At 58.0% G+C, this 27,472-nt stretch overlaps 2 protein-coding genes across 2 annotated transcripts in view; one reads left to right on the top strand and one right to left on the bottom strand.

Moving 5' to 3' along the window:
• Positions 1–5,932: 5,932 nt before the first annotated feature.
• MRPL41 (mitochondrial ribosomal protein L41) lies at positions 5,933–6,919 on the bottom strand. The gene has a single exon (XM_068164259.1). The coding sequence runs from the start codon at positions 6,783–6,785 to the stop codon at positions 6,378–6,380; it is 408 nt and encodes a 135-aa protein (XP_068020360.1). The 5' UTR covers positions 6,786–6,919; the 3' UTR covers positions 5,933–6,377.
• Positions 6,920–7,102: 183 nt separating this feature from the next.
• The window catches only part of PNPLA7 (patatin like phospholipase domain containing 7), a 165,306-nt gene continuing 144,936 nt past the window's right edge, over positions 7,103–27,472 (top strand). The window contains 7 exon segments of the mRNA XM_068164175.1: positions 7,103–7,315; positions 8,386–8,420; positions 16,267–16,329; positions 16,720–16,807; positions 18,813–18,895; positions 24,015–24,103; positions 25,265–25,405. Coding sequence (XP_068020276.1) covers positions 7,201–7,315; positions 8,386–8,420; positions 16,267–16,329; positions 16,720–16,807; positions 18,813–18,895; positions 24,015–24,103; positions 25,265–25,405 — 614 coding nt within the window. The 5' untranslated portion in view covers positions 7,103–7,200.

The raw sequence follows: 27,472 nt of genomic DNA on the forward strand, positions 1-27,472 counted from the left end.
CAAAGGCTCCAAGCAGGCCTCAGAGCTGCATTTCAGGTCTGCAAGGGAGCTGCAGGCAGGGCTGGGGAGGGCCTGCTCAGAAGGGCTGGGGGGACAGGGTGAGAGGCAGTGGTTTGAGACTGGAGCAGGGCAGAGTGAGGTTGGACACCAGGAGGAAGCTGTGCAGTGAGGCTGGGGAGGCACTGGCACAGGCTGCTCAGGGATGTGGTTGAGGCTCCTGGAGCCAATCAGGGTCAGACTTCTGTGGCTCTGAGTAACCTGCTGGAGTTTGGAGCTGTCCCTGCTGCCTGCAGGGGCTGGACAGGATGACCTCTGAGGGTCCCTTCCAAACTGAGGCAAGCTGGGAGGGGGCTTGGTGTTGATGTTCCTCAGGAGCCAGAGCAGGCAATCCCGAGTTGCCTCAGGGAGGAGAGCAAGGGAGGCTCCCTGCAGTGACACAGCCTCTGCCCCTTTACAGGCATGTTGTACTGCATGTTGTACTGCCTCTGACATGGAGAGGAGCCAGGCTGAGCCTGGCAGAGCTGGAGTGGTGCCACAGGGTGTGACCAGACTGGGGCACTGCATTGATGCACTGGGCTGCTCCTTGCCCTGCCCTGAGAAACCAGGAGTCTGAGAAACTGCCTGCATGTGGGGAAGGGTGAGCTGCCCAGAACTTCCCAGGGGAACCCAGCCCCGCAGTGCAGGATCTCCTGCTCTTCAGGCCTTGAGGTTCACCTTTTCCCTCCTTCCTTCCCTCCGCCATCAGTCTCCGCCCTCCCTCCTTCCCTCCCTCCTTCCCCTCCCTCCCTCCCTCTTTACTTCCTTCCTTTCCGTCCCTCCTTCCTTCCTTCCCTCCCTTTTTCTTCCTTCCTTCCCTCCCTCCCTCCCTCTTGTACTTCCTTCCTTTCCTCCCTCCTTTCTTCCTTCCCTCCCTCCCTCCCTTTCTTCCTTCCCTCCCTCCCTCCCTTTCTTCCTTCCCTCCCTCCCTTTCTCCTTCCCCTCCCTCCTCCTTCTTTCCTTTCCCTCCCTTTCGTCCTTCCTCCCTCCTTCCTTGTCCTTCCCTCCCTCCTTTCTTCCTTCCTTCCCTCCCTCCTTCTTTCCCTCCCTCCTTCCTTCCCTCCCTCCTTCCTTCCCTCCCTCCTTCCCTCCTTCCTTCCCTCCTTCCTTCCCTCCCTCCTTTCCCTCCCTCCGTCCCTCCCTCCTTCCCTCCCTCCTTCCCTCCCTCCTTCCTCCCTCCTTCCCTCCTTCCTTCCCTCCTCCCTCCTTCCCCTCCCTCCTTCCTTCCCTCCTTCCCTCCTTCCTTCCCTCCTTCCTTCCCTCCTTCCTTCCCTCCCTCCCTCCTTCCTTCCCCTCCCTCCCTCCCTCCTTCCTCCCTCCTTCCCTCCCTCCCTCCTTCCCTCCCTCCCTCCTTCCTTCCCTCCCTCCCTCCCTTCCCTCCCTCCCTCCTTCCTTCCCTCCCTCCTTCTCCCTCCCTCCCTCCTTCCTTCCCTCCCTCCCTCCTTCCCTCCCTCCTTCCTTCCCTCCCTCCTTCCTTCCCTCCCTCCTTCCTTCCCTCCCTCCTTCCTTCCCTCCCTCCTTCTTTCCCTCCCTCCTTCCTTCCCTCCTTCCTTCCCTCCCTCCTTCCTTCCCTCCTTCCTTTCCTCCCTCCTTCCCTCCCTCCTTCCTTCCCTCCTTCCTTCCCTCCCTCCCTCCTTCCTTCCCTCCCTCCTTCCTTCCCTCCCTCCTTCCTTCCCTCCCTCCTTCCTTCCCTCCCTCCTTCCTTTCCTCCCTCCTTCCTTTTCCTCCCTCCTTCCCTCCCTCCTTCCTTCCCTCCTTCCTTCCCTCCCTCCCTCCTTCCTTCCCTCCCTCCTTCCTTCCCTCCCTCCTTCCTTCCCTCCCTCCTTCCTTCCCTCCCTCCTTCCTTTTCCTCCCTCCTTCCTTTTCCTCCCTCCTTCCTTCCCTCCCTCCTTTCTTTCTTCCTTCCTTCCCTCCCTTTCTTTCTTCCTTCCTTCCTTCCCTCCCTTTCTTTCTTCCTTCCTTCCTTCCCTCCCTCTCTCTCTCCCTCCCTCCTTTCTTTCTTCCTCCCCTCCCTCCTCCTTTCCCTCCTCCTCCCGTCCCTCCCACTGCAACCACCTGAGTCCTTTCTGGAAGGAAGAAGAAAGGAGGGAGGGAGAGAGAGAGGGAGGGAAGGAAGGAAGGAAGAAAGAAAGGAGGCAGCAAAGCAGCACCTCTGAAAGGAGGCAGCAAAGCAGCACCTCTGAAAGGAGGCAGCACAGCAGCACCTCTGAAAGGAGGCAGCAAAGCAGCACCTGTGAAAGGAGGCAGCAAAGCAGCACCTGTGAAAGGAGGCAGCAAAGCAGCACCTGTGAAAGGAGGCAGCAAAGCAGCACCTGTGAAAGGAGGCAGCAAAGCAGCACCTGTGAAAGGAGGCAGCAAAGCAGCACCTGTGAAAGGAGGCAGCAAAGCAGCACCTGTGAAAGGAGGCAGCAAAGCAGCACCTGTGAAAGGAGGCAGCACAGCAGCACCTCTGAAAGGAGGCAGCAAAGCAGCACCTGTGAAAGGAGGCAGCAAAGCAGCACCTCTGAAAGGAGGCAGCACAGCAGCACCTCTGAAAGGAGGCAGCAAAGCAGCACCTCTGAAAGGAGGCAGCACAGCAGCACCTCTGAAAGGAGGCAGCACAGCAGCACCTCTGAAAGGAAGGAGCAAAGCAGCACCTCTGAAAGGAGGCAGCAAAGCAGCACCTCTGAAAGGAGGCAGCACAGCAGCACCTCTGAAAGGAGGCAGCAAAGCAGCACCTCTGAAAGGAGGCAGCACAGCAGCACCTCTGAAAGCAGGCAGCACAGCAGCACCTCTGAAAGGAGGCAGCAAAGCAGCACCTCTGAAAGGAGGCAGCACAGCAGCACCTCTGAAAGCAGGCAGCACAGCAGCACCTCTGAAAGGAGGCAGCACAGCAGCACCTCTGAAAGGAGAGAGCAAAGCAGCACCTCTGAAAGGAGGCAGCAAAGCAGCACCTCTGAAAGGAGGCAGCACAGCAGCACCTGTGAAAGGAGGCAGCACAGCAGCACCTCTGCCCACAGCACCAGCACCCAGAGCTGAAGGCAGGAGCCTCTGTTGGTGTGCAACAATTCTGAGCTGAAGCATGCAGGTTGGGTTCTAACCAGAAAACTTCCATTTCCCCTCAGCCCCACTGGGGCTGGAGGAAGGGGAAGGGGTTTTTCACAAGGGCTTGTGATGGAATGAGAGGGAATGGACTGAAGCTGGGAGAGGGGAGACTGAGACTGGAGATTAAGAAGAGGCTGGGGAGACTCTGGCACAGGCTGCCCAGGGAGGCTGTGGCTGCCTCCTCCCTGGGGGTGTTGAAGGCCAGGCTGGATGAGGCCTTAGGCAGCTAAGTCCAGGTAAGAGACATCCCTGCTCATGGCAAGGGGCTGGAGCAGATGATCCCTTCCAACCCAAACCATCCTGTGATCCCATGAGTGGATGTGACAACTCCTCCCTCTGTGCTAACAGCCTCTCCTTCACTGGTGGTTCCCTGGAGCTGCAGCAGTGAGCAGGGGAAGGCAGTGCAGCATCCCCTCTTCAGAGCTCTGGACGTAGGTGTTTCTCAGCAGCCCTTGACAGACTCATTCATTGGCCCTTGCTAGCCTGGCTGCAGACCAAGAGCACAGCAACCACGCTCCCTGTCTCCCCCAGTGCACATGCCCATCCTGATTTCACTTTGCTGCTTAAGTGCTGCAGTTGTTTGCATCTAGAAAGCCTCCTGGGAGGGCCCTGTGCAGCCCCAACTGCAATGATCCTCTCAACAACAGCAGCAGGTGCCAGAGAAAACATCTGCAGCCCCTTCAAACCCTCTCTGCCTCAAACACCTGGACACATCTGTCTCAGTGTCAGAGGATGTGAGTGTGGCTTGCATCCTTTTGGTGTGCTGAGCAGGAAGACACTGCTCCTCCAGCAACAACAACTCTCAGGGTGTGTTTGAGACATAAATAGCTTTCTTACACCCTCAAGCAGCTTCACAAAGGAACAGACATCAAAGGTCCCTGATGGAGAGGGTCCAGAGGAGGCCACAAAGCTGATCAGAGGGCTGCAGAACCTCTGCTGCAGGAGTCAGCCTGACCTCAGTGCCAGGGAAAGTGATGGAGCAGATTATCCTGGGGGCAATAACTGCACCTGAAGGATGGCCAAGGGCTCAGGTCCAGCCAGCATGGATTTAGGAAGGGCAGGTCCTGCCTCTTCAACCTGAGCTCCTTCAATGCCCAGGTGACTGCCTGGTGGATGTGGGGCAGGCTGTGGATGTGGTCTGCCTGGACTGCAGCAAGGCCTTTGCCACCATCCCCCACAGCAAACTCCTGGCCAAGCTGTCAGCCCCTGGCTGGGACAGCAGCTCTCTGAGCTGGGCTAGGAACTGGCTGGAGGCTGAGCCCAGAGAGTGGTGGTGAATGGTGCCACAGCCAGCTGGCAGCCAGGCACCAGTGGTGTGCCCCAGGGATCAGTGCTGGGCCCCAGCCTGATCAACATCATCATCGATGATCTGGATGAGGGCATTGAGTCAGTCATCAGCAAATCTGCAGATGACACCAAGCTGTGAGCAGATGTTGGTCAGTTAGAGGGCAGAAGGGCTCTGCAGAGGGACCTTGCCAGGCTGGACAGATGGGCAGAGTCCAACAGGATGGCATTCAACAAGTCCAAGTGCCAGGAGCTGCACTTTGGCCACAACAACCCCAGGCAGAGCTACAGGCTGGGGGCAGAGTGGCTGAGAGCAGCCAGGCAGAGAGGGACCTGGGGGTGCTGATTGACAGCCGCCTGAATATGAGCCAACAGTGTGCCCAGGGGGCCAAGAAGGCCAAGGGCATCCTGGCCTGCATGAGGAAGAATGTGGCCAGCAGGAGCAGGGAAGTCCTTCTGCCCTGTGCTCAGCACTGCTTAGGCCACACCTTGAGTCCTGTGTCCAGTTCTGGGCTCCTCAGTTCAAGAAGGACATTGAGAGACTTGAAGGTGTCCAGAGAAGGACAAGAAAGCTGGGGAGGGGTCTGGAGCACAGCCCTGTGAGGAGAGGCTGAGGGAGCTGGGGTTGCTTAGCCTGGAGAAGAGGAGGCTCAGGGGAGACCTTCTTGCTCTCTGCAACTCCCTGCAGGGAGGTTGTAGCCAGGTGGGGGTTGGTCTCTTCTCCCAGGCAGCCAGCACCAGAACAAGAGGACACAGTCTCAAGCTGTGCCAGGGGAGGTTTAGGCTGGAGGTGAGGAGAAAGTTCTTCACAGGGAGAGTTGTTAGCCATTGGGATGTGCTGCCCAGGGAGGTGGTGGAGTCCCCATCCCTGGAGGTGTTCCAGAGGGGATTGGATGTGGCACTTGGTGCCATGGTCTAGTCATGGGGTCTGTGTTGATAGGTTGGACTCGATGATCCTCGAGGTCCTTTCCAACCTAAGTTACACTGTGAGACTGTGATGCTGAGTTGGGGCTGCCCAGCCTGAAGGCTTAGGCCAAGCTGGCAGAGTGGAGGCATTCAACACAAGCCACAGCTGTCAGGAAGCTCAGCGTGCAGGCTTGGTTCTGCCTGTTGGGGACCTCACTCCGTGCCTATGGAGCACTTCACCGGGGGCAGATCCACGGAGGAGTCCCCTCGGTGGCTGTTCGCTGGGGGCGAGCAGCAGTGCTCCCCTGAGGGAGGCGACACTGCTCGGCTTGCAGCGTCCTGCTCCCCGCCGCTGGTACCCTGCGCCTCTCCCAGCGAGATAAGACCCGCCCTCCCGTTCCCAGAGGCAGGAGTTCCTTCCCGGAAGGGATCAATCATGCTCCAGCAACCCAAAGCGGAACCGCCTGCCGCTGCTTACCGGCGCCTGGTCCCTCGGCTGCGGTGCGGGCAGGCCCCCGGCAGGCTCCCACCGCACAACCGCACACACAGCGCCGCTGCCCCAGCGGCCGACGGGGAGCGAAACCCCCACAGCAACTCACATCAGACACCGCAGAAAGCCAGGGCGGGAGGGGTTGATTTAATGGCCAGTGCCCGAAGGAGTCCCGCAGGGGCTGGGGGTGGCTCACACCCCGCAGGTGTCCCGCAGGCTCTGGCGGTGGCTCACACCCCGCAGGAGTCCCGCAGGCGGTGGGGGTGGCTCACATCCCGCAGGAGTCCCGCAGGCTCTGCTGGTGGCTCACACCCCGCAGGAGTCCCGCAGGTGCCGGGGGTGGCTCACACCCCGCAGGCGTCCCGCAGGAGTCCCGCAGGCTCTGGCTCACACCCCGCAGGAGTCCCGCAGGCGCTGAGGGTGGCTCACACCCCGCAGGTGTCCCGCAGGCGCTGAGGGTGGCTCACACCCCGCAGGAGTCCCGCAGGCGCTGAGGGTGGCTCACACCCCGCAGGTGTCCCGCAGGCGCTCTGCCCGGCGCGGTGCGGTGCGGTGCGGCGGCCCCGGGGCTCGCTCCCTACCGCACGTAGTTCTTGGGGAAGAGCTGGAAGAGCTTGCCCTCCTGCGTGGGCTCGAAGCCGTACTTCTCCAGGTTGTTGGGGTCGAAGGTGCCTTCCTTCACGTCCTTCCTGATGAGGGGAGCCACCACCTCGTCGAAGAGCTGCTTGGCCGTCAGGGGCGGCTCGGAGCCCTCGGGGGCGCGGTACGACACGTAAGGCTTGAGCTTGAAGCCCTTCAGGTCAGGGACGACGAACTCGGGCACCATCTCCTTGATTCCGATGAACTTCTTGTTGGCGGTGATCACGCCCGGCCTCCTGGCCCCGCGGCCCTTGTTGTAGGTCCGCGGGCCGCGCTTGCTGGTGAACGGGGACATGCGGTCGGCTCCCCGCACCAGTCCGCGGGCCAGCTCGGTCAGCAGCCCCATGCCGGGCTGTGGAAGGCAGGGCAAAGCCGCGGCCGGAGCCGATCCCTCGTTCCCCTCACACCGTGACCCGGCCCTGCCAGGCTCCCCTCACCCAGGCCCGCCGCGACCTCCGCGCACTCCAACACCGCCCGCTCCCATTGGCTCGGACGCGCCAGCCAATCCGCGGCGCCGATCGTACCCCACAGGGGACGGGAACCATTCTGCGCGGGGGGTAGAAACTCGCTCACCAATCAGCAGAGAGGAGCTGCGGGTGTGGGCGGGGTTTGCCTCTTTCCCCCCGGCAGGATGCAGGGGGCGGTGCTTCCCGGGGCGACATTCGCCCCTTGCGCGGGGGGCGAGTCTGGAGCCGGCGCGGGGTGCGGCCACGGCGGCAACGGCAGCAAGCGAGGGGACGCGACCGGACCCGGGGTGCGGTATGGAGCGTTGGCAGGACCCCGGCCCCGGCTGCCCGGGGGGCGGCGGCGGAGGAGCGGGGCAAGCCTTGCCGGCTCTTGCAGCGGCTCGGGAGGTGCCGGTGGCCCGGGCCGGAGGTTGTTTTTGAAGTTCGCGTTCCGTGAAAGGGGAGAAGCGGAGCCGTGCGGCAGCAAAGGAGGCTGACCGGGGGCGGGCCTGGGGTCTGTCCCGACCTGCGGTCAGGGCTGCCTCTTGTCGTGGGAGGGATGTCCCCCGGGCAGTGGGTGCCGGTGAGGGTCCCCGTGTCGGTCCGTGGGCTCCGGTGTTTCGCGTTCCCCTGAAGGAGCCGGTAACCCCGAGCCCGCCTGGCGGGGAGCCCGGGTGTGGGTGCCTGCCGGCGTCCGTCCCGAGAGCGTTTCGGCGTGCCCGTGTCCCGCGGAGCTTTTGTTAAAGAGGAGCAGAGATGCAGCGCTGCGAGCTGAGCGCCCTGCGCCCGGGGAGCTGAGCCCCCCCCCCTGCTCCCGGGGAGCTGAGCCCCCCCCCCCCTGCTCCCGGGGAGCTGAGCCCCCCCCCCCCTGCTCCCGGGGAGCTGAGCCCCCCCCCCCCCCCCCGCTCCCGGGGAGCTGAGCCCCCCCCCCCCCCCCCCCTGCTCCCGGGGAGCTGAGCCCCCCCCCCCTGCTCCCGGGGAGCTGAGCCCCCCCCCCCTGCTCCCGGGGAGCTGAGCCCCCCCCCCCTGCTCCCGGGGAGCTGAGCGCCCCCCTGCGCCCGGGGAGCTGAGCGCCCCCCCTGCTCCCGGGGAGCTGAGCGCCCCCCCTGCTCCCGGGGAGCTGAGCGCCCCCCCTGCGCCCGGGGAGCTGAGCGCCCCCCCTGCGCCCGGGGAGCTGAGCGCCCCCCCTGCGCCCGGGGAGCTGAGCCCCCCCCCTGCGCCCGGGGAGCTGAGCGCCTGCAGCTCCCAGGCGCGGCGAGCTGAGCCCTGCCCGGGGGCTTCTTATGCTCTCTTGGCTCTAACTCTGCTCCTCCTTGAACTCTTGCTGGGCTTTGTTGCTCAACACAAAGAAAAAGGGACAACTTTTTTGTTCCCTCGACTTGCCTTGCTCCGGAGGAGCACCGCAGGGACAACGCCTTGAGTTGTGGGGTTATAAAGTGCGGTCACCTCTTCCCTTAATCTTCTCCTTGTTGTTTGTTTTCGTTCCTGCTGTACCTCCAGAGATGGCTGAAGAAAGCAACAGCACCAGCCTTGAGGTAGGATCTGCTGTGCTGTTGTTTTTGGACCTGTTTGTTTCCCCATTAGTGTTTCCAGAAGCTGGAAGCTGTGGCACCTAAGCAGACAACTTTTGGGGTGATGCCTTCAGGTGTGCCACTTTGACTTTTGAAGGGGCTTTGAGCCCTCCACAAGTGTCCAGCTTGGTGCCACATTTCTGTGTGTGGATGGCTTTATGACTACTTAGTGTTTTGAGGTTGTTATGTATATTCTTTATCACCACAAACCATTTACCTTCTGCTTCCTGAAGCCCAGCAAGTTCCACCTCAGTGTGAGGAGAGACTTCTTTGGTGTGAGGGTCACAGAGCCCTGCAGCAGGCTGCCCAGAGAGGCTGTGGAGTCTCTTTCTCTGGAGACTTTCAAGCCCCTTCTGGATGTGTCCTTGGGTGACTTGACCTGGGTGACCCTGTTTGAACAGGGAAGTTGGACTCAGTGACCTCTGGAGGTCCCTTCCAGCCTCTGGTGTGCTGTGATTCTATGATTCATGCTTCAAGCTGGTATCAGGATGTATTGATCCAGAGAGGAAAGGAGACTCAGTTCTTTGGAATATTCCCCTGTTATGAAATTGGAGGCACAAAGGAGGCCAAAATATCAACAGCTCTTGAGGCTATTTATTGACAGAATAAAGTGCATGGATCAGGAGAAGAGAGAGGAGAGAAAAGGAATTATATTACCACCCCCCAAGACAGTTTGGGTCTGTGGAGGAAGAGAGCTGCAGCTTTGGGGTGGAGGAGGAGATGTTGGGGCGGAAGACTGCTGCAGCTTTGGGGTGGAGAAGGAGAGGTTGGGGCTGTGGAGGAAGGCTGCTGCAGCTTTGGGGTGGAGGAGGAGAGGTTGGGGCTGTGGAGGAAGGCTGCTGCAGCTTTAGGGGGGAGGAGGAGATGTTGGGGCTGTGGAGGAAGGCTGCTGCAGCTTTGGGGGGGGAGGAGGAGATGTTGGGGCTGTGGAGGAAGACTGCTGCAGCTTTGGGGTGGAGGAGGAGAGGTTGGGGTTGGGGAGGAAGGCTGCTGCAGCTTTGGGGTGGAGGGAGGAGATGTTGGGGCTGCGGAGGAAGGCTGCTGCAGCTTTAGGGGGGAGGAGGAGATGTTGGGGCTGTGGAGGAAGGCTGCTGCAGCTTTGGGGTGGAGGAGAGGTCATCCTTGTTGGCTATGCTGTCCTCTGCTGGCAGAGGGGAGTGAGAGACCCCAAAGTCCAAGTCCAAGCCCTTCTCTGAGCAGCCCCTTCAGCTCCATGAGTTGCAGCAGGTGGAACTCAGGACATGGGGAGAGGGTTCCTCCTGCCCTGTTTCTTCCAGGCTGTATGGTGATGTCTCTCTCCTGTGTCTGGCCTTCTCTCTGCTATTCTCTGTGTTTTCTCCAGAGCAGCATTGCCCAGGTCTTTTCCTTCCCCTGAGGCAGTAGTTGCTCAGATCTTTTACACAGTTTTGTGGGGCTGTGTGTGCAGGTGGTGAATTCCTTGTCCCTTGCACCTTCCTTACCCACTAGCCTCTGCCCAGTACAGCTATTCTCTGGGCCAGCAGCAGGGGTGACAAGCAGCACAGGTGATTTTTACCTTTGTTCTGTCACATCAAGAGAGACAAGATTTAGTCTCTCACACAGGATGGTGTGATTTTAAATTCCTCTAGGCTAAAAACACACTGCTGAAGCAAAAGGTGGAAGAACTGCAGCATTCTCTGCCACAGAGTCCAAGTCCAAGCCCTTCTCTGAGCAGCCTCTTCAGCTCCATGAGTGGCAGCAGGCAGAACTTGGGACATGGGGAGAGGGTTCCTGCTGCTCTGTTTCTTCACAAAGCTCAGTCCAGCGTGGCTCATGGTGCTTTTCAAAGCCATCAAAGACAAAGCCCATGACTGGAAGTAGCTCTCAGAACTGAAAACCACAGCACAAGCCACTGCTTGATAGAAGCTCTCAGCCCATGGGCAGCCTGGGCTCTGAGGGTGAAGCAGGAGCCTCTGCCACTTCTTACTGTTTCCCTCTACTCATCATGCTGTGGCCTTTGAGTTGTTAGTGGTTTTGTCTTGCAGTGGCTCTGCTGGGCTTACCAAAGCCCAGCAGACCTTCAGCTGAGGATTATGGGTGGGAAGTGATCATGGAGGCACATCCCTGGAGAGCCTGGAGGGTGTCCTGCATGGTGGCATGGGATGTGGAGTGAGGATGCTGAGGGTGAACCTTCTGGGAGAGTCACTTCTGTAGAGGCAGAACAGAAAGTGCTGGAGGTTGGAGAAAGGGACTCCTGAGCACTCCTGGGCATTGTCAGTGGCACTGGGGAAATGGCCATGGTGGCAATCCCAGCTGGCTCATGGTTGCTGCTGGAAGAGGTTGGAACTGGGCCCTGTTCCTTTGGTGTCCTTTGCTCTGTGATCCACCTAGCAACCCCCCTGACTATGTTCTGTATTCCCTTACATAGCTTTCACCTTGCTGGGGCTTCTCTTGCTTTCCTCTGTGCCCAACTCTGCCTTTTCCATGCTGTCCTACCCAATGAGATTGCTGTTCAGGAAAGGATTGGATGTGGCTCTTGGAGCCATGGTTTAGCTAGTCAGGAGGTGTTGGGTGATAGATTGGACTTGATGATCTCTGAGGTCTTTTCCAGCCTTATTGATTCCATGATTCTAAGTGTTGTGAGAATCCAGTGCCTGCAGTCCAAGCACAGGGCTGCAGAGCTGGGTGCTCCTGAGCTCCCAGGCAGCCTGCTGCTTTGGGCAGCCCTGGGTCCAAGGCCTTGCTCTCAGCACTGAGGAATGTTGCCAGCCCTCCCTGAGTGGGGAATGTCTCCCTCTTTGCCTGTGGTTGCAGGGGGAGGTTGTTAAACCCTCTGCTGCTCTCTGCTTGCTGCCCTGGAGGAGCATGACAAGTATTTGTCTAGTTCTCTAATTCTGTTAATTACTTTTAACTCCCACTCTCTTAATGAGTTTTCAGCCTCTTAGTGCCTCACTGCTCCACTGTCCCCTTGGTCTTCTCCCTAGGATGGGCTGAGGGAGCTGGGGTTGTTCAGCCTGGAGAAGAGAAGGCTCTGGGGGGGGACACACCTTAGAGCTGCCTTCCAATACCTGATGGAATCCTACAGGAAGGCTGGAGAGGGACTTTCCATAAGGGTCTGTAGGGACAGGACAAGGCTTTTAAGCTGAGGGAGAGTAGATTTAGACTGGGTCTTAGGAAGAAGTTCTTCAGCACAAGGCTGGGGAGCCTCTGGCACAGGTTGCCCAGGGAGGCTGTGGCTGCCTCCTCCCTGGAGGTGTTGAAGGCCAGGCTGGATGAGGCCTTGAGCAAGCTGGGCTGGGGGGAGGTGTCCCTGCCCATGGCAAGGGGTTGGAACTGGATGATCTTGAAGGTCCCTTCCAACCCAACCCATTCTGTGATTCTAACTGTGGTTCAGGTCCCAGTTTCTGCCCTTGATTCCAGATCTGCATCACCTCTGAGTTTAGCTTTGTCACCTAGAGGGAAATGAAGTGCACACCACGAGTCACCAAACCAGTCTGTCTCTCTCTCTCATGGAATTCATTCCAGTGCAAACTAAACTCCTGCCTGACCAGTCCACTCAGTCTGTCCTCTGAGGCTGCTCTCACACAGCACAGCAACAACTGATCTTCCAACAGGAGTCAAACTGAATACAGAATTAACCAACTTCAAAAAGACCTCAGAGGTCATCCAGTCCAACCTATCACCCAACAACATCTGATCAACTAAACCATGGCACCAAGGGCCTCAGCCAGGCTCTTCCTAAACACCTCCAGGGATGGGGACTCCACCATCTCCCTGGGCAGCACATTCCCATGGCCAATCTCTCTTGCTGGGAAGAATTGCTTCCTAACATCCAACCTAAACCTCCCCTGGCACAGCTTGAGACTGTGTCCTCTTGTTCTGGTGCTGCTTGCCTGGGAGAAGAGACCAACCCCCACCTGGCTACAACCTCCCTTCAGGGAGTTGGAGAGAGCAAGAAGGTCTCCTCTGAGCCTCCTCTTCTCCAGGCTAAGCAACCCCAGCTCCCTCAGCCTCTCCTCACAGGGCTGTGCTCCAGACCCCTCCCCAGCTTTGCTGCCCTCACCACTGCTCTCGGCAGACTCTTCTTGGGGGGAAGTCACAGGGGCTTGGAAAATCAAAGCTGCACCTCTGTTAGCAGCAAACAGCACACAGGCAGCTGGAAGCTCCTGGTTGTAAGCCTATTGTAGTCACTTATTTCCCCTCGACAGGGCCACAGTCAAGCAGGGTTCTGCTCCTACCCAGGCCTGTATGATCTCAAGTAACATCCAAAACAGTAGGTGCCAACTGCCAGTCACATTGCTGCTACACAAGGGGCAGGAACTGATGAGCAAAACACACACAGAGGCACAGGCTGAGCCCTCAGGGCCTCAGTACAGAAGGATGGTGAGGGAAGGAAATTCAGACCTCCAAGACAAACTGGGAGGTTCTTGCAAGGTTCCTCACAAGCAGCAGTGAAAACCTGACAGCCCCCCACTGACTCTGGGGGGGACTTGTCAAGCACTGACAACCCCTCTGGGAAAGCAGGGGGAGCAGGCTGCAGCCACACAGACACTTGAGACACAGGACATGGAATGCCAGCTTGGAAGGGACCCCAAGGACCACCTGCTCCAACCTTTCCAGGTCACAGCAGGGTTGAAAGCAGCTGGCCCAGCACCCTGGCAAGCTGAGCCTTAAGCTGCCCAGTGGAGAGGACTCCACTGCTGCCCTTGGGAGATGATTCCAGTTTCCAGCTGTGCTCAAGGACAAACATTTCCTTCTGGAGCCCACTGGGACTCTCCCCAGCAGGAGCTTGTCTCCATCTCCCCTTGGCTTCTCCCTGGGACTCCTTGTTGAAGAGGGAGTCTCCATCCTCCCGGCAGCCACCCTTGCTGTCCTGCTCCATGGCAGTAAGGTCTCCCCTCAGCCTTCTCCAGGCTGAGCAAGCCCAGCTCTCAGCCCTTGCTCCCAGGGCAGCTCTGCCAGGCCTCTGTAGTTATTGTTAAGATGACAGCACCTGAGAGAGATGTGAGGCCATGGTGAAGTCAGCAGCTCTGCAACCCAGGCCTGCAGGAACTCTCACAGGAGGGTGACAGCCAACAGTGGAGTTCAAGGACTTCACACATGCCTTACATAGCTCCCAAACAGTTCTGGGCTACAAAACACACGGAGAACAGCCCTGAGAACACTTCATACAATCACAGAATGCTTTGGCTTGGAAGGAACTTTAAAGCTCATCCAGCTCCAGCCCCATGCCATGGGCAGGGACACTTCCCCCCAGCCCAGCTTGCTCAAGGCCTCATCCAGCCTGGCCTTCAGCACCTCCAGGCAGGAGGCAGCCACAGCCTCCCTGGGCAGCCTGTGCCAGAGTCTCCCCAGCCTCACTCTCAACAATTTCTTCCTCATCTCCACTCTCAGTCTCTCCTCTCCCAGCTCAAAGCCATTGTTCCTCATCCTGGCACTCCCAGCCCTTGTCCAGAGTCCCTCCCCAGCTCTCCTGGAGCCCTTCAGGTACTGCAAGGCTGCTCTGAGGTCTGCCTGGAGCCTTCTCTTCTCCAGGCTGAACAGCCCCAACTCTCCCAGCCTGTCCCCACAGGGGAGGTTCTGCAGCCCTCTGATCTCTGTGGCCTCCTCTGGACCTGCTCCAGCAGTTCCCTGTCCTTGTGCTGGGAGCATAGTCAAGCACTTGGAGGGGGAGCTGTCTGTCCTTGTACTCAGCTTGTTTCTTGCTTGTTCCTTTCTTCTTGTTGTTCTTGCTCAAGGCTTTCTCCTCCCCTTGTGCTCTGCTTTGAGCTGGCATTTTTGAGATCTTAACTGCCAGATGTTTTTTCCTGGACAGCAGTAGTTGGCCCCCATCCCAGGACAGCTTCCTGAGGTTAGAGCTCTCCTCCCTGTGCATAGTTTTCTTGGTGTGATTAATTGAATCTGCTGATTTATGGCTTGCTTTCTCAGTCTCATAAAGCCCTGTACATGAAGTTCCTTGTCTTTGCTGCTCTGACTAACAGAGAGTCATCAAAGGAAGTTATCACCTCCCTCTGGCCCTGGTTTAGGACTCTTTAGGACTGTGTTAAACAAGCACCAAAGCAGAGCTCCCACTTCACTGGATGTCTTGTGTTGGCAAAGTGTGCTGGAGTGGAAAGGAAGGAAAGTCATAGAGTCAGAGCATGGTTTGGCTTGGAAGGGGCCTCCAAAGGTCATTTAGCAGGCACATCCTCCTCCAGGCAGGTTGCTCAGAGCCCTGCTGAGCCTCACCTTGAGTATCTCCAGAGCTGGGGCCTCAGCCACCTCCCTGGGCAACCTGTTGCAGTGCTCCAGCAGCCTCCTGCTGCAGAACTCCTTCCTCACATCCAATCTAAATCTGCTCTGCTCTCAGTTTAAGCCACTGCCCCTGGTCCTGTCCTTGCAGGCCTTTGGGAACAGTCCCTCTCCAGCCTTTCAGGTACTGGAAGGCTGCTCTGAGGTCTCCCTGGGGCCTCTCCAGGCTAAACAGCCCCAACTCTCCCAGCCTGTTCCTGTAGCAGAGGTTCTGCAGCCCTCTGATCCCCTTTGTGGCCTCCTCTGGACTCTCTCCATCAGGTCCATGTCCTTTTTCTGTTGGGGGTTCCAGAGCTGGACACAGCACTGCAGATGAGGTCTCAGCAGAGCAGAGGGGCAGGACCCCTCTCTCCATCTCTGGCCACACTGCTTTGGATTCAGGCCTTGGCCTTCTGTGCTGCCAGTGCCCATTGCTGGCTCCTGTCCAGCTCCTCCCCCACCAGCACCCTCAAGTCACAGTCTCACAGTATCACCAAGGTTGGAAGAGACCTCGAGGATCATCAAGTCCAACCTATCACCACAGGCCTCAGGACCAGACCATGGCACCAAGTGCCACATCCAATCCCCTCTTGAACACCTCCAGGGATGGGGATTCCACCACCTCCCTGGGCAGCACATCCCAATGGCCAATCTCTCCTGCTGGGAAGAACTTTGTCCTCATCTCCAACCTAAACTTCCCCTGGCACAGCTTGAGACTGTGTCCTCTTGTTCTGGTGCTGCTTGCCTGGGAGAAGAGACCAACCCCTTCCTGGCTACAACCACCCCTCAGGTAGTTGTAGAGGACAATGAGGTCTCCCCTGAGCCTCCTCTTCTCCAGGCTAAGCAACCCCAGCTCCCTCAGCCTCTCCTCATAGGGCTGTGTTCAAGGCCTCTCCCCAGCCTTGTTGCCCTTCTCTGGACACCTTCAAGTCTCTCAATGTCCTTCTTGACCTGAGGAGCCCAGAACTGGACACAGGACTCAAGGTGTGGCCTCAGCAGTGCTGAGCACAGGGCACAAGGATTTCCCTGCTCTTGCTGGCCACACTCTTCCTGATGCAGGCCAGGATGCCATTGGCCTTCTTGGCCACCTGGGCACACTGCTGGCTCATGTTTAGGTGGCTGTCAATCAGCACCCCCAGGTCCATTTGCCTGGCTGCTCTCAGCCACTCTGCCCCCAGCCTGTAGCTCTGCCTGAGGTTGTTGTGGCCAAAGTGCAGAACCTGGCACTTGGACTTGTTGAATGCCATCCTGTTGGCCTCTGCCCATCTGTCCAGCCTGGCAAGGTCCCTCTGCAGAGCCCTTCTGCCCTCTAACTGACCAACATCTGCTCCCAGCTTGCTGTCATCTGCAAATTTGCTGATGACTGACTCCATCCCCTCATCCAGATCATCAATGAAGATGTTAAAGAGCACAGGGCCCAGCACTGATCCCTGGGGCACACCACTGGTGCCTGGCTGCCAGCTGGCTGTGGCACCATTCACCACCTTTTGCAGACCAGGCACTGAGATACTTTTGTGGAGGCTTTTTGCCAGTTGTTTGGAGGGGGACACACACACTAATTTCACCTTCTTTTTGGTGCTAGGCTGTCTCAGCACTGGGGATCCCAATTGTGCAGTTTGTAGAAGACAGAATCCAGACCACGATGGTAATGTAGAGTTTCACCTGCTGGCTGCCAGGGGGGTGTGTGTCTGTGTGTGTCTGCAGCACAGGGGGGAGCTGCTCCTGAGCTCTGCTGAGTCAGGAAGCCTGAAGGGTTGCTCCTTTGCTGTGCATGAGGCAGGAATGAATTCCTGAGGCTTCATCCCACATGCATGGAGTTGATCTTTGGGGGGAGGGAAATGCTGAAGGTTTTGTGAGGGAGACGCCGATGTGGCTTAAACTCCTTGCGGGGCGGGGAGGGAGGTAGTTAACAAGGAAGCACTTGTGAGTGCTGTGACTTCTTTCTGAGGCAAGTGTCCTTCAGCCCTCCAGCAAGGGCTTGATTTGCTCTGTTAGAAGTTTGCTAACTCCTTTCCTCCCCCACTGCCTCTCTCAGCTGACCGGGATGGTGATTGGGGCTGCCGTGGCCTTGCTGCTCATCGCCGTCGTGGTGTTTGTGGTGTACAGAAGGGTGAAACGATCCAGTAAGTACTCAGCAGCTCTTGGCAAGCTCTCTTTTCACAGCTGCCTGCAGGGTTTTGGCCAGGAGGGCTGCTGGGGTCTGTAAGCCCTGCTTGCTGGGAGGCAGAGCTGCTTGCAGGAAAGCAGCAGTAGGGAGGGTGAAGAGTTTTGTGTTGCTGGGTGTGGAATTCGCAGCTCTCGCCTGCAGGATGCTTGCAGGGTTTCATTGCTCTGCTGGGTGAGAGCCTTAGTGTCATGGGATCAGTCAGGGTTGGAAGGGACCACAAGGATCAGCCAGTTCCAACCCCCCTGCCATGGGCAGGGACACCCCACACTAGATCAGCCTGGCCACAGCCTCATCCAGCCTGGGCTTAAACACCTCCAGGGACAGGGCCCCAACCACCTCCCTGCACAACCCATTCCAGGGCTTCACCACTCTCATGGGGAAGAACTTCCTCCTCCCCTCCAGCCTGAATCTCCCCACCTCCAGCTTCATTCCATTCCCCCTAGTCCTAGCACTGCCTGAGATCCTGAGCAGTCCCTCCCCAGCCTTCCTGTAGCCCCCTTCAGATCCTGGAAGGCCACAATGAGGTCACCTGGGAGCCTTCTCTTCTGCAGCCTGCACAACCCCAACTCCTTCAGTCTGTCCTCACAGCAGAGCAGCTTCAGCCCTCTGCTCATCCTCCTGGCCCTGCTCTGGACACCTTCCAGCACCTCCAGATCCCTCTTGTAATAGGGGCTCCAGAACTCTGTTGGCATGCAAAGCACTCCAGCTGGGGTGATGGCCCCAGTGCAAAGCACTCCAGCTGGGGTGATGGCCCCAGTGCAAAGCACTCCAGCTGGGGTGATGGCCTCAGTGCAAAGCACTCCAGCTGGGGTGATGGCCTCAGTGCAGAGCACTCGAGCTGGGGTGATGGCCTCAGTGCAGAGCACTCCAGCTGGGGTGATGGCCCCAGTGCAGAGCACTCCAGCTGGGGTGATGGCCCCAGTGCAAAGCACTCCAGCTGGGGTGATGGCCCCAGTGCAAAGCACTCCAGCTGGGGTGATGGCCCCAGTGCAAAGCACTCCAGCTGGGGTGATGGCCCCAGTGCAAAGCACTCCAGCTGGGGTGATGGCCCCAGTGCAAAGCACTCCAGCTGGGGTGATGGCCCCAGTGCAAAGCACTCCAGCTGGGGTGATGGCCTCAGTGCAAAGCACTCCAGCTGGGGTGATGGCCTCAGTGCAAAGCACTCCAGCTGGGGTGATGGCCTCAGTGTTCCAAGGCTGGAACAGGTCCAGAGCAGGGCCCTCAAGTTGGTGAAGGGTGTGGAGAACAAATCTTGTGAGGAGCCACTGAAGGAACTGGGGTTGTTTAGCCTGGGGAAAAGGAGGCTGGGGGGAGACTTCAGTTTTTCTGGATCTCAGCACCCCCCTGATAAGAGGTTGGAGACACCAACCCCCATGCCTCACTTTCCTGGTGCTTGAGAAGAGGAAGTGGCCTCTGGCTGCACCAGGGGAGCTTTGGGTTGCATTGTAGAAGAAGCTTCTTCACTGAAAGGGCTCTCAGACTGGAATAGCTTCCTAGGGAGGTGGTTGAGTCCCCATCCTTGGGGGTGTTGAAAAGAGGCAGAGATGTGGTGCTGGGGGCCATGGCTGAGCCCCAGCCTTGGCAGAGTCAGAGGATGGTTTAACTCTGTGGTTTTAAAAGGCTTTTCCAACCAAACTGAGCCTGTGGCTCTAAGCTTGTATGGCTCACTGGTAGAGTGATGAGGAATGGGTGAATGAGAGGTTTCCTTGGTGAGATGAGAATGATCTGGTGCTTCTATCTGCTCGGAGAGCCTTTTGACCTCCTCCAGTGAGAGTGTGGGGCCTCAAGCTCTTCCCTTGGCTCACCAGGCTTGGGTAAGGAGCTCTCTGACCACAGGAGCTGGCTGCTTAGTAGAGGGGAGTCCCAGCTGGTGCTGAGGAGGTGGAGCCAGGCTGTGCTGAGTGTGTTTTCCCTTGGCACAGAGCTGCAGCTGGTTTCTGATGGATGCTTCTCTGTTGCAGAGCAACTTCAGCCCCACGTGCCTCAGTACAGGTTCCGCAAGAGGGACAAGGTGATGTTCTACGGGAGGAAGATCATGAGGAAGGTGAGGACACCTGGCCTGCTGCTGGGGGGGCAGGGGAGGGCAGAGCCCCCTTTGGGAGGTGCTGTAAACTCTGCAGCGCTTCACTTGGCTCAGCCTGGCCCCGGGGGTTTGGATGGAGCGGCAGTGGGGTCTGTAGGGCTGCGTCGGAAGCCCTGCGGCTCTGCCTGAAGTGCTGAGGGAGCAGCACCACAGAGTCTGGATGGCAGGGGTTGGGAGGGACCCCCAGAGATCATCCAGTCCAGGGCAGCTCACACAGGAACACATCCAGATGGGGCTTGAAAGTCTCCAGAGAAGAAGTCTTCACAACCTCTCTGGCTCCAGCACCCTCACAGGGACAAAGTTTCCCTTCCTGTTCCCCTGGCACCTCCTCTGCTCCAGCTTGCCCCCAGTGCCCCCTGTGCTGTCCTTGGCCATCCCTGAGCAGAGCCTGGCTCTGTCCTCCCCACAGGGGCACAACATCATCATCAGAGTCTCTTTCTGGTCAAACCTTGGCTTTTCCAAGGGTGTTGTGGAGGAAGAGGAGATGATGAGGAGCAGTCAGTGTGGATTCACCCAACCCTGCTTGAGCATTCTGATAGCCTTCCCTGGTGGTGGGATCAGCTGGGAAGGTGAGAGGAGAGCAGTGGGTATCTTCTGCCTCCACTTTAAGGCTTCAGACACTGTCTCCCATGGCATCCTTGTAGCTTAGCTTAGGAAGTGTGGCTTAGATGAGTGGACAGGGAGTGGATGGATTGAACTTGGACATGAGGAGGAAGCTCTGTACAGTGAGAGTGGTGAAATACTGGAACAGGTTGCCTAGAGATGTGGTTGAGGCCCTGTCCCTGGAGGCATTCAAGGTCAGACTCTGTGTGGCCCTGGGCAGGCTGATCTAGTTGGAAGTGCCCCTGCTGCCTGCAGGGGGGTTGGACAAGATGACCTTTGAGGGTCTTTTCCAGCCTGAATCAATCTGTGCCCTGAGAACTGGCTGAAGGACAGATCTGAGAGAGCAGCTGGAGGCAGTGTCTTACAGTGTTCCCCAGGGGTCAGGACTGGGCCCAGTTCTGTTCAACATCTTCATCTGTGACCTGGAGGGAGGGACATGGTGCAGGCTCAGCCAGTTTGCTGATGATACAGAGCTGGGAGGAGTGGCTGACACCTCATCAGGCTGTGCTGCCATTCATAGTATCAGTCAGGGCTGGAAGGGACCACAAGGATTGTCCAGTTCCAACCCCCCTGCCATGGGCAGGGACACCCCACACTAGATCAGCCTGGCCACAGCCTCATCCAGCCTGGGCTTAAACACCTCCAGGGACAGGGCCCCAAGCACCTCCCTGCACAACCCATTCCAGGGCTTCACCACTCTCATGGGGAAGAACTTCCTCCTCCCCTCCAGCCTCAATCTCCCCACCTCCAGCTTCATTCCATTCCCCCTAGTCCTATCACTGCCTGAGATCCTGAGCAGTCCCTCCCCAGCCTTCCTGGAGCCCCCTTCAGATCCTGGAAGGCCACAATGAGGTCTCCTGGGAGCCTTCTCTTCTCCAGACTGAACAGCCCCAACTCCTTCAGTCTGTCCTCACAGGAGAGGTGCTCCAGCCCTCTGCTCATCCTCCTGGCCCTTCTCTGGACACCTTCCAGCACCTCCAGATCCCTCTTGTGCTAGGGGCTCCAGAACTGGACCCAGTACTCCAGATGGGGTCTCCCCAGAGCTGATTTTGTGGCAGGCATGGCCAGCCTGGAGAGTTGGGCAGAGGGAACCTCATGGACTTCAAGCCCTTGTCAAAAGTCCCTCCCCAGTCCTCCTGGAGTCCCTTCAGGTACTGGAAGGTTGCTCCAAGGTCTCCCTGGAGCCTTTTCTTCTGAACAGCCCCAACTCCCAGCCTCTTGCCATGGGGAAGCTTCTCCACCTCTCTGATCATCTCTGTGGCCTCCTCTGGACCCTGTCCAAGAGTTCCAGGTCCTTCTTGTGCTGGGAGCACCACAACTGGAGGCAGTGCTGCAGGTGGGGTCTCAGCAGAGCAGAGCAGAGGGGCAGAATCCCCTCTCCTGCCCTGCTGGTTTCACTGCTTTCCAGGTGGCTGTCCAGTGAAGAATCATTAGCATTCCAACAGGGTCAACTCACTTCAGGTGGTTTTGAGACCTTGCTTTTCCTTTGGGTAAGACCTGGAGCAGCCCAAGGCAGGTGCTGTGGGTTGGGCTTTGTGTATTTCTGGTGAGATAGGAAAACTTGAGTTGTTTTGGAAGGGGAAAAAAAAGAGCTTCAGAGCTCATTAAAGATTTCCTTTGTGAGAGAAGCTTTATCCTGGGATTCAGCTCTTGGAGAGCCAAGATACCCTGCCCCACAGCAAACTCCTGGCCAAGCTGTCAGCCCCTGCCTTGGACAGCAGCTCTCTGAGCTGGGTTAGGAACTGGCTGGAGGCTGAGCCCAGAGAGTGGTGGTGAATGGTGCCACAGCCAGCTGGCAGCCAGGCACCAGTGGTGTGCCCCAGGGAGCAGTGCTGGGCCCTGTGCTCTTTAACATCTTCAGTGATGATCTGGATGAGGGCATTGAGTCCATCAGCAGTAAATGTGCAGATGACAGCAAGCTGGGGGCAGGAGTTGATCTGTTAGAGGGTAGGAGAGCTCTGCAGAGGGACCTTGCCAGGCTGGACAGATGGGCAGAGGCCAAGGGCAGGAGATTGAACACATCCAAGTGCCAGGTTCTGCACATTGGCCACAACAACCCCAGGCAGTGCTACAGGCTGGGGTCAGAGTGGCTGAGAGCAGCCAGGCAGAGAGGGACCTGGGGGTGGTGATGGACAGCAGCTGAACAGGAGCCAGCAGTGTGCCCAGGGGGCCAAGAGGGCCAATGGCATCCTGGCCTGCATCAGGAAGAGTGTGGCCAGCAGGAGCAGGGAAGTCCTTATGCCCTGTGCTCAGCACTGCTGAGGCCACACCTTGAGTCCTGTGTCCAGTTCTGGGCTCCTCAGTCTAGGAAGGACATTGAGAGACTTGAAGGTGTCCAGAGAAGGGCAAGAAAGGTGGGGAGGGGTCTGGAGCACAGCCCTGTGAGGAGAGGCTGAGGGAGCTGGGGTTGCTTAGCCTGGAGAAGAGGAGGCTCAGGGGAGACCTTCTTGCTCTCTGCAACTCCCTGCACGGAGGTTGTAGCCAGGTGGGGGTTGGTCTCTTCTCCCAGGCACCCAGCACCAGAACAAGAGGACACAGTCTCAAGCTGTGCCAGGGGAGGTTTAGGTTGGATGTTAGGAAGAAGTTCAGTACAGAGAGAGAGATTGGCCATGGGAATGTGCTGCCTGAGGAGGTGGTGGAGTCCCCATCACTGGAGGTGTTCAGGAGGAGACTTGATGGGGCTGTTGGTGCCATGGGTTAGTTGTTTAGGTGGTGTTGGATTGGTTGATGGGTTGGACACGATGATCTTGAAGGTCTCTTCCAACCTGGTCTGGTCTATTCTGTTCTAGTCTAGTCTATTCTATTCTACTCTGGTTGTGAGGTCCCCGCGGCGGCGCTGGCCGTGCAGTTGCAGCATTCCGCCAGAGGGTGGCGCTCAGCAGCCGTTAAGGACCAGCCGAAGCCTCCCTGCGGCTCTGTGCTGCTGGCCGCAATCGCAGCCCCGCTGAGCTTGGGAAAGACCTTCAGGACTGAGTGCAGCCGTTCACCCTGCTCTGCCGAGTCCACCACCCAGCCGTAGCCCCGCGGCACGCATCTGCAGAGCTTTTGAACCCCTCCAGCCATGGGCACTCCACCACCTCCCTGGGCAGCCTCTTCCCGTCCCTGACCACTCTTGCAGCAGAGACATTTCTCCTCCTCTCCAACCTAAACCTCACCTGGAGCAATTTCAGGCCATCTCCCCTCCTTCTATCACTAGGGAGTGATAGAACCTCCTCACCTCCAGCCAAAGGAAGTTTGGGCCATGTGGGGAACCTCTCTCACTAGGGAGCAGAGCCCAACCCCCACCTCACTGCAACCTCCTCTCAGGGAGCTGCAGAGAGCAATGAGGTCTCCCTCAGCCTCCTCTTCTCCAGGCTCAACACCCCCAGCTCCCTCAGCTGCTCCTCCCCAGCCCTCTTCTCCAGACCCTTCCCCAGCTTTGTTGCCCTTCCCTGGACCTGCTCCAGCCCTCAATGTCCTTCTTGGAGTGTGGGGACCCAAAACTGAACCTGGTATGCAAGGTGTGGCTTCCCCAGTCCAGAGTCCTGCTGGCCACCCCATTGCTGTTCAAAGCCAGGATGCTGTTTGCCCTCGTGGCCACCCAGGCTCACACTGTCTCATGATGCAGTTTGTCAGCCTCACAGGCTGCTGGAGGAGCAGTGGAGCTTTGGAAGCTGCTGGTGTGGCTGAGGCTGAGTGTTCTGCCTGAAGACTGGAGAGCTGAGAGTTGTTTTCCCCTCTGCCATCCCTTACCACTGGAGGAGTTGCTACAAAGGGCACTGCACTTGCTTTGGAGAAAGAAAGTGCTCCTGGAGTAGATGTTTCAGTCCTCCAAGGTCTTCTTACATGAGTGCTTCCCTCTGCTCATGTTCTGATGACTTCCCTGGTGAGACTTCACCTGGAATATTGTGTCCAGCTTTGGGAGCCGCAGTTCAAGAGGGACAGGGATGTGCTGGAGGGAGTCCAAGGGAGGGCTAACAGGATACTGAAGGGACTGGAGACTCCCTGGGGAGGAGAGGCTGAGAGCCCTGGGGCTGTTCAGTCTGGAGAGCAGAAGGCTGAGAGGGGATTTGATCAATATCTGAGGGCTGGGGGTCAGGAGGGAGGGGACAGGGACAGGCTCTGCTCACTGTGCCCTGGGATAGGACAAGGGGCAATGGATGGAAACTGCAGCACAGGAGGTTCCACCTCACCATGAGGAGGAACTTCTGCACTGTGAGGCTCCCAGAGCCCTGGAGCAGGCTGCCCAGAGAGGTTGTGGAGTCTCCTTCTCTGGAGCCTTCCCATCCCTGTCTGGATGTGTTCCTGTGTGCCCTGTGCTGGGTTCTGTGGCCCTGCTCTGGCAGGGGGCGGTTGGCCTGGATGACTTTTGGAGGTCCCTTCCAACCCCTAACCTCCTGTGACTTGTCAGCTGAGCTGGAGCCTTTGCAGGGTGGGACTTTTGGTATGTTTGGGCTTTGCTGAATGTTGTTTGTTTGTGTCCCTGCCTCCCTCCTAGGTCACAACTCTTCCCAACTCCCTGGTGGGGAACACTCTGCCTCGCCAGAGGATGCGCAAGAGGGCCAAGGTTTTGTCTTTGGCTAAAAGGTATTTGGGGGGGGTTGGGACTGGGGGAATCCATGGCTAGGAGGGTGGGGTGGTGGGGGGTTGTTAATGCTGGGGAACCTTAGCCCTAGCAGAGCACTAGAAAGCTCACAGAGCAGCTGGGAGGTGCTCTGCCAGGAGGTGCTCCTGGTGTCCTCCTGGGAGCTTGGCTCAGTGCTGAGCTTTCTGCAGGCAGTGCTGGCTCTGGGTTTGCTGAAGGGAGGCTGGAATGCTGCTGGCTGATCAAGAGGGGATTGGAGGTGTTTAAGCCCAGGCTGGATGAGGCTCTGAGCAGGCTGATCTAGTGTGGGGTGTCCCTGCCCATGGCAGGGGGGTTGGAACTGGCTGATCCTTGTGGTCCCTTCCAACCCTGAATGATACTGTGATACTATGATATGTGGCACTTGATGCTATGGTTTAGTCATGAGGTCTGTGGTGCCAGGTTGGACTTGATGATCTTTGAGGTCTCTTCCAACCTTGGTGATACTGTGAGACTGTGGTACTGTGACTGCTAATGGGGAGCCAGGTGATCCTGCAGCCCAGGAGTGTGCTGGGGCTTCCTGGCAGGGTGTTTGCCAAGTGCCTATGGGGAGCTTGGAGCAAGCCAGAGGCTTTGATAAAGGGCTGGAGAGCCTCCCCTTTGGGGACAGGCTGGGGGTGTTGGGGCAGTTGACCCTGGAGAAGAGAAGACTCCAGGCAGACCTCAGAGCAGCCTTCCAGGACCTGAAGGGCTCCAGGAGAGCTGGGGAGGGACTCTGGCCAAGGGCTGGGAGTGCCAGGATGAGGAACAATGGCTTTGAGCTGGGAGAGGGGAGACTGAGAGTGGAGAGGAGGAAGAAATCCTTGAGAGTGAGGCTGGGGAGACTCTGGCACAGGTTGCCCAGGGAGGCTGTGGCTGCCCCATCCCTGGAGGTGTTCAGGGCCAGGCTGGATGAGGCCTTGAGCAAGCTGGGCTGGTGGGAGGTGTCCCTACCCATGGCAGGGGCTTGGAGCTGGCTGAGCTTTGAGGTCCCTTCCAACCCAACTCATTCTAAGATTCTGGTGGTGTTTGGCCCTGGCTTGGTGTGCCTGTGGTGCTGCAGTCAGCCTGGTGTCAGCATGCAGCCAGGGCCTAAGCACATGAGGAGGCTTCCTGAACTTCCTGACTTGCATTTCTCTCCTCAGGATCCTGCGTATTAAGAAGGAAAGTCCAACTCTGCAGCCAAAGGAGCCCCCTCCCTCTCTCCTGGAGGCAGACCTGACTGAATTTGATGTGAAGAATTCCCATTTGCCATCAGAAGTTCTCTACATGCTTAAAAATGTCAGGTAATGTCCAAGGGAAGGCTCTGGAGTTCTGGTTTTCAAGGGATCTGAAGATGTGGTAGCTTGGGCCAAGCCTGAATCTTCATCTCTGCATGGTCAGCATCTTTAGGCAGTTGATTGGAAATTCATCTGAGCAGGAGGAAGGAATAAAAGTGCAGAGTCTTGCACCTGGGAAGGAACAACCCCATGGATCAGGATGGGTTGGGCATTGACCTGCTGGAGAGCAGTGAAGGGGAAAAGGCCATGGGGGGTCCTAGCGGGTGGGAGGTTGCCCAGGAGCCAGCAATGTGCTCTGGTGGCCAAGGAGGCCAAGGGCATCCTGGGCTGGATTAGAAGGGCTGTGGTCAGTAGGTCAAGAGAGGTTCTCCTCCCCCTCTCCTCTGCCCTGCTGAGGCTGCACCTGGAATATTGTGTCCAGTTCTGGGCCCTCAGTTCAAGAAGGACCTCAGGGAACTGCTTGAGAGAGTCCAGCACAGAGCCCCAGAGCTGCTGCAGGCAGCAGAACATCTCCTGTGAGGACAGGCTGAGGGAGCTGAAGGCTTGGAGCTGAGGAGCCTGAGGGCTGCCCTCAGTGCTGGGGGTAAAGATGTGCAGGGCTGGAGCCAGGCTGTGCTCAGGGATGTCCAAGGGCAGCACAAGGGGCACTGGGGGCAGCTGGAGCAGAGCAGCTGCCAGGGGAACAGGAGGGGAAACTTTGTCCCTGTGAGGGTGCTGGAGGCCTGGAGCAGGCTGCCCAGAGAGGCTGTGGAGTCTGCTCTGGAGACATTCAAAGCCACCTGGCTGTGTGCCTGTGTGCCCTGCCCTGGGTGCTCCTGCTCTGGCAGGGGCTTGGCCTGGATGATGTCTGGAGCTCCCTTCCAGCCCCTGGCATCTGTGCTTCTGTGACTCTTCATTAGATACCACACTGACAACCCTCCAAGCTGCAGAAGCTTGGACTCCTCTGCCTCAGCAGGTTGCCAATGGACTCCAGGTTAGGTTAATTCCCTGCAGCTCCTTGGCAGGTTGAGAAGAAGGGAAGGTCCTTGTGCCTGATCAGCCAGGGGTTAAATGTGCTGAGCCAGCAAAGAGGATGAGCTTGGCCAACCCTGCAGCTTTAGTTTTACTTCTGCATGTTCATTTTCCTCCCAGTTCTGATATCATTCAGTCTGAAGGTCATGCACACTCTGATAAGGCTGCTCTGTAAGTCATCTAAACATTCTGCTGTGGAATGATGATCTGCTGTGACCAATTGATGCTGCAGCAAAACTGGATTAATTGATCCTGTTGGAAGTGAGCTCAGGGAGCTGTGGGGAGGGTCCTGCTGCTGCTGTGCACAGAATGCTGAGTTGCAAGATGCATATTCCAGTCTGCCTGGCAGTGGCTGAGCTGTTTCAGTAGTGAGGAAGTCCAGTTTGATAGAGTCACAGAATGGGTTGGGTTGGGTTGGAAGGGAACCTAAAGGTCATCCAGTTCCAACCCCCATGGGCAGGGACACCTCCCTCCAGCCCAGGCTGCTCAAGGCCTCATCCAGCCTGGCCTTCAACACCTCCAGGGTTGGGGCCTCCTGGAGAAGAGGAGGCTCAGGGGAGACCACCTTGCTCCCTCCAACTCCCTGCAGGGAGGTTGTAGCCAGGTGGGGGTTGGTCTCTTCTCCCAGGCAAGCAGCACCAGAACAAGAGGACACAGTCTCAAGCTGTACCAGGGGAAGTTTAGATTGGAGGTGAGGAAGCAATTCTTCCCAGCAAGAGAGATTGGCCATGGGAATGTGCTGCCCAGGGAGGTGGTGGAGTCCCCATCGCTGGAGGTGTTTAGGAGGAGCCTGGCTGAGGCCCTTGGTGCCATGGTTGAGTTGATCAGATGGTGCTGGGTGAGAGGTTGGCCTGGATGATCTCTGAGGTCTTTTCCAACCTCATTGATTCTATGATTCTCCTCAACTTCTCTGGGCAACCTGTTCCAGTACCTCTCCACCTCCTGAACCTGGTGGCATTGCTCTGAATGCTGCTCAGGAAGGAGCTGCAGCATTTCAGGCCTCTCAGTTGTGCCCTGGGGAGTTGTGCTCCTCCTGCCTGCCGCTGACTCCGGCCTTCCCCT

The sequence above is a fragment of the Melanerpes formicivorus genome, unplaced genomic scaffold (assembly GCF_026170545.1).
Source record: "Melanerpes formicivorus ecotype bairdi unplaced genomic scaffold, bMelFor1.0.p_v2 SCAF_77, whole genome shotgun sequence".
NCBI lineage: Eukaryota > Metazoa > Chordata > Aves > Piciformes > Picidae > Melanerpes > Melanerpes formicivorus.

Bases quoted from the DNA above. Each gene is read 5' to 3' on its own strand.
- MRPL41 (XM_068164259.1), bottom strand. From the start codon at position 6,785: ATGGGGCTGCTGACCGAGCTGGCCCGCGGACTGGTGCGGGGAGCCGAC.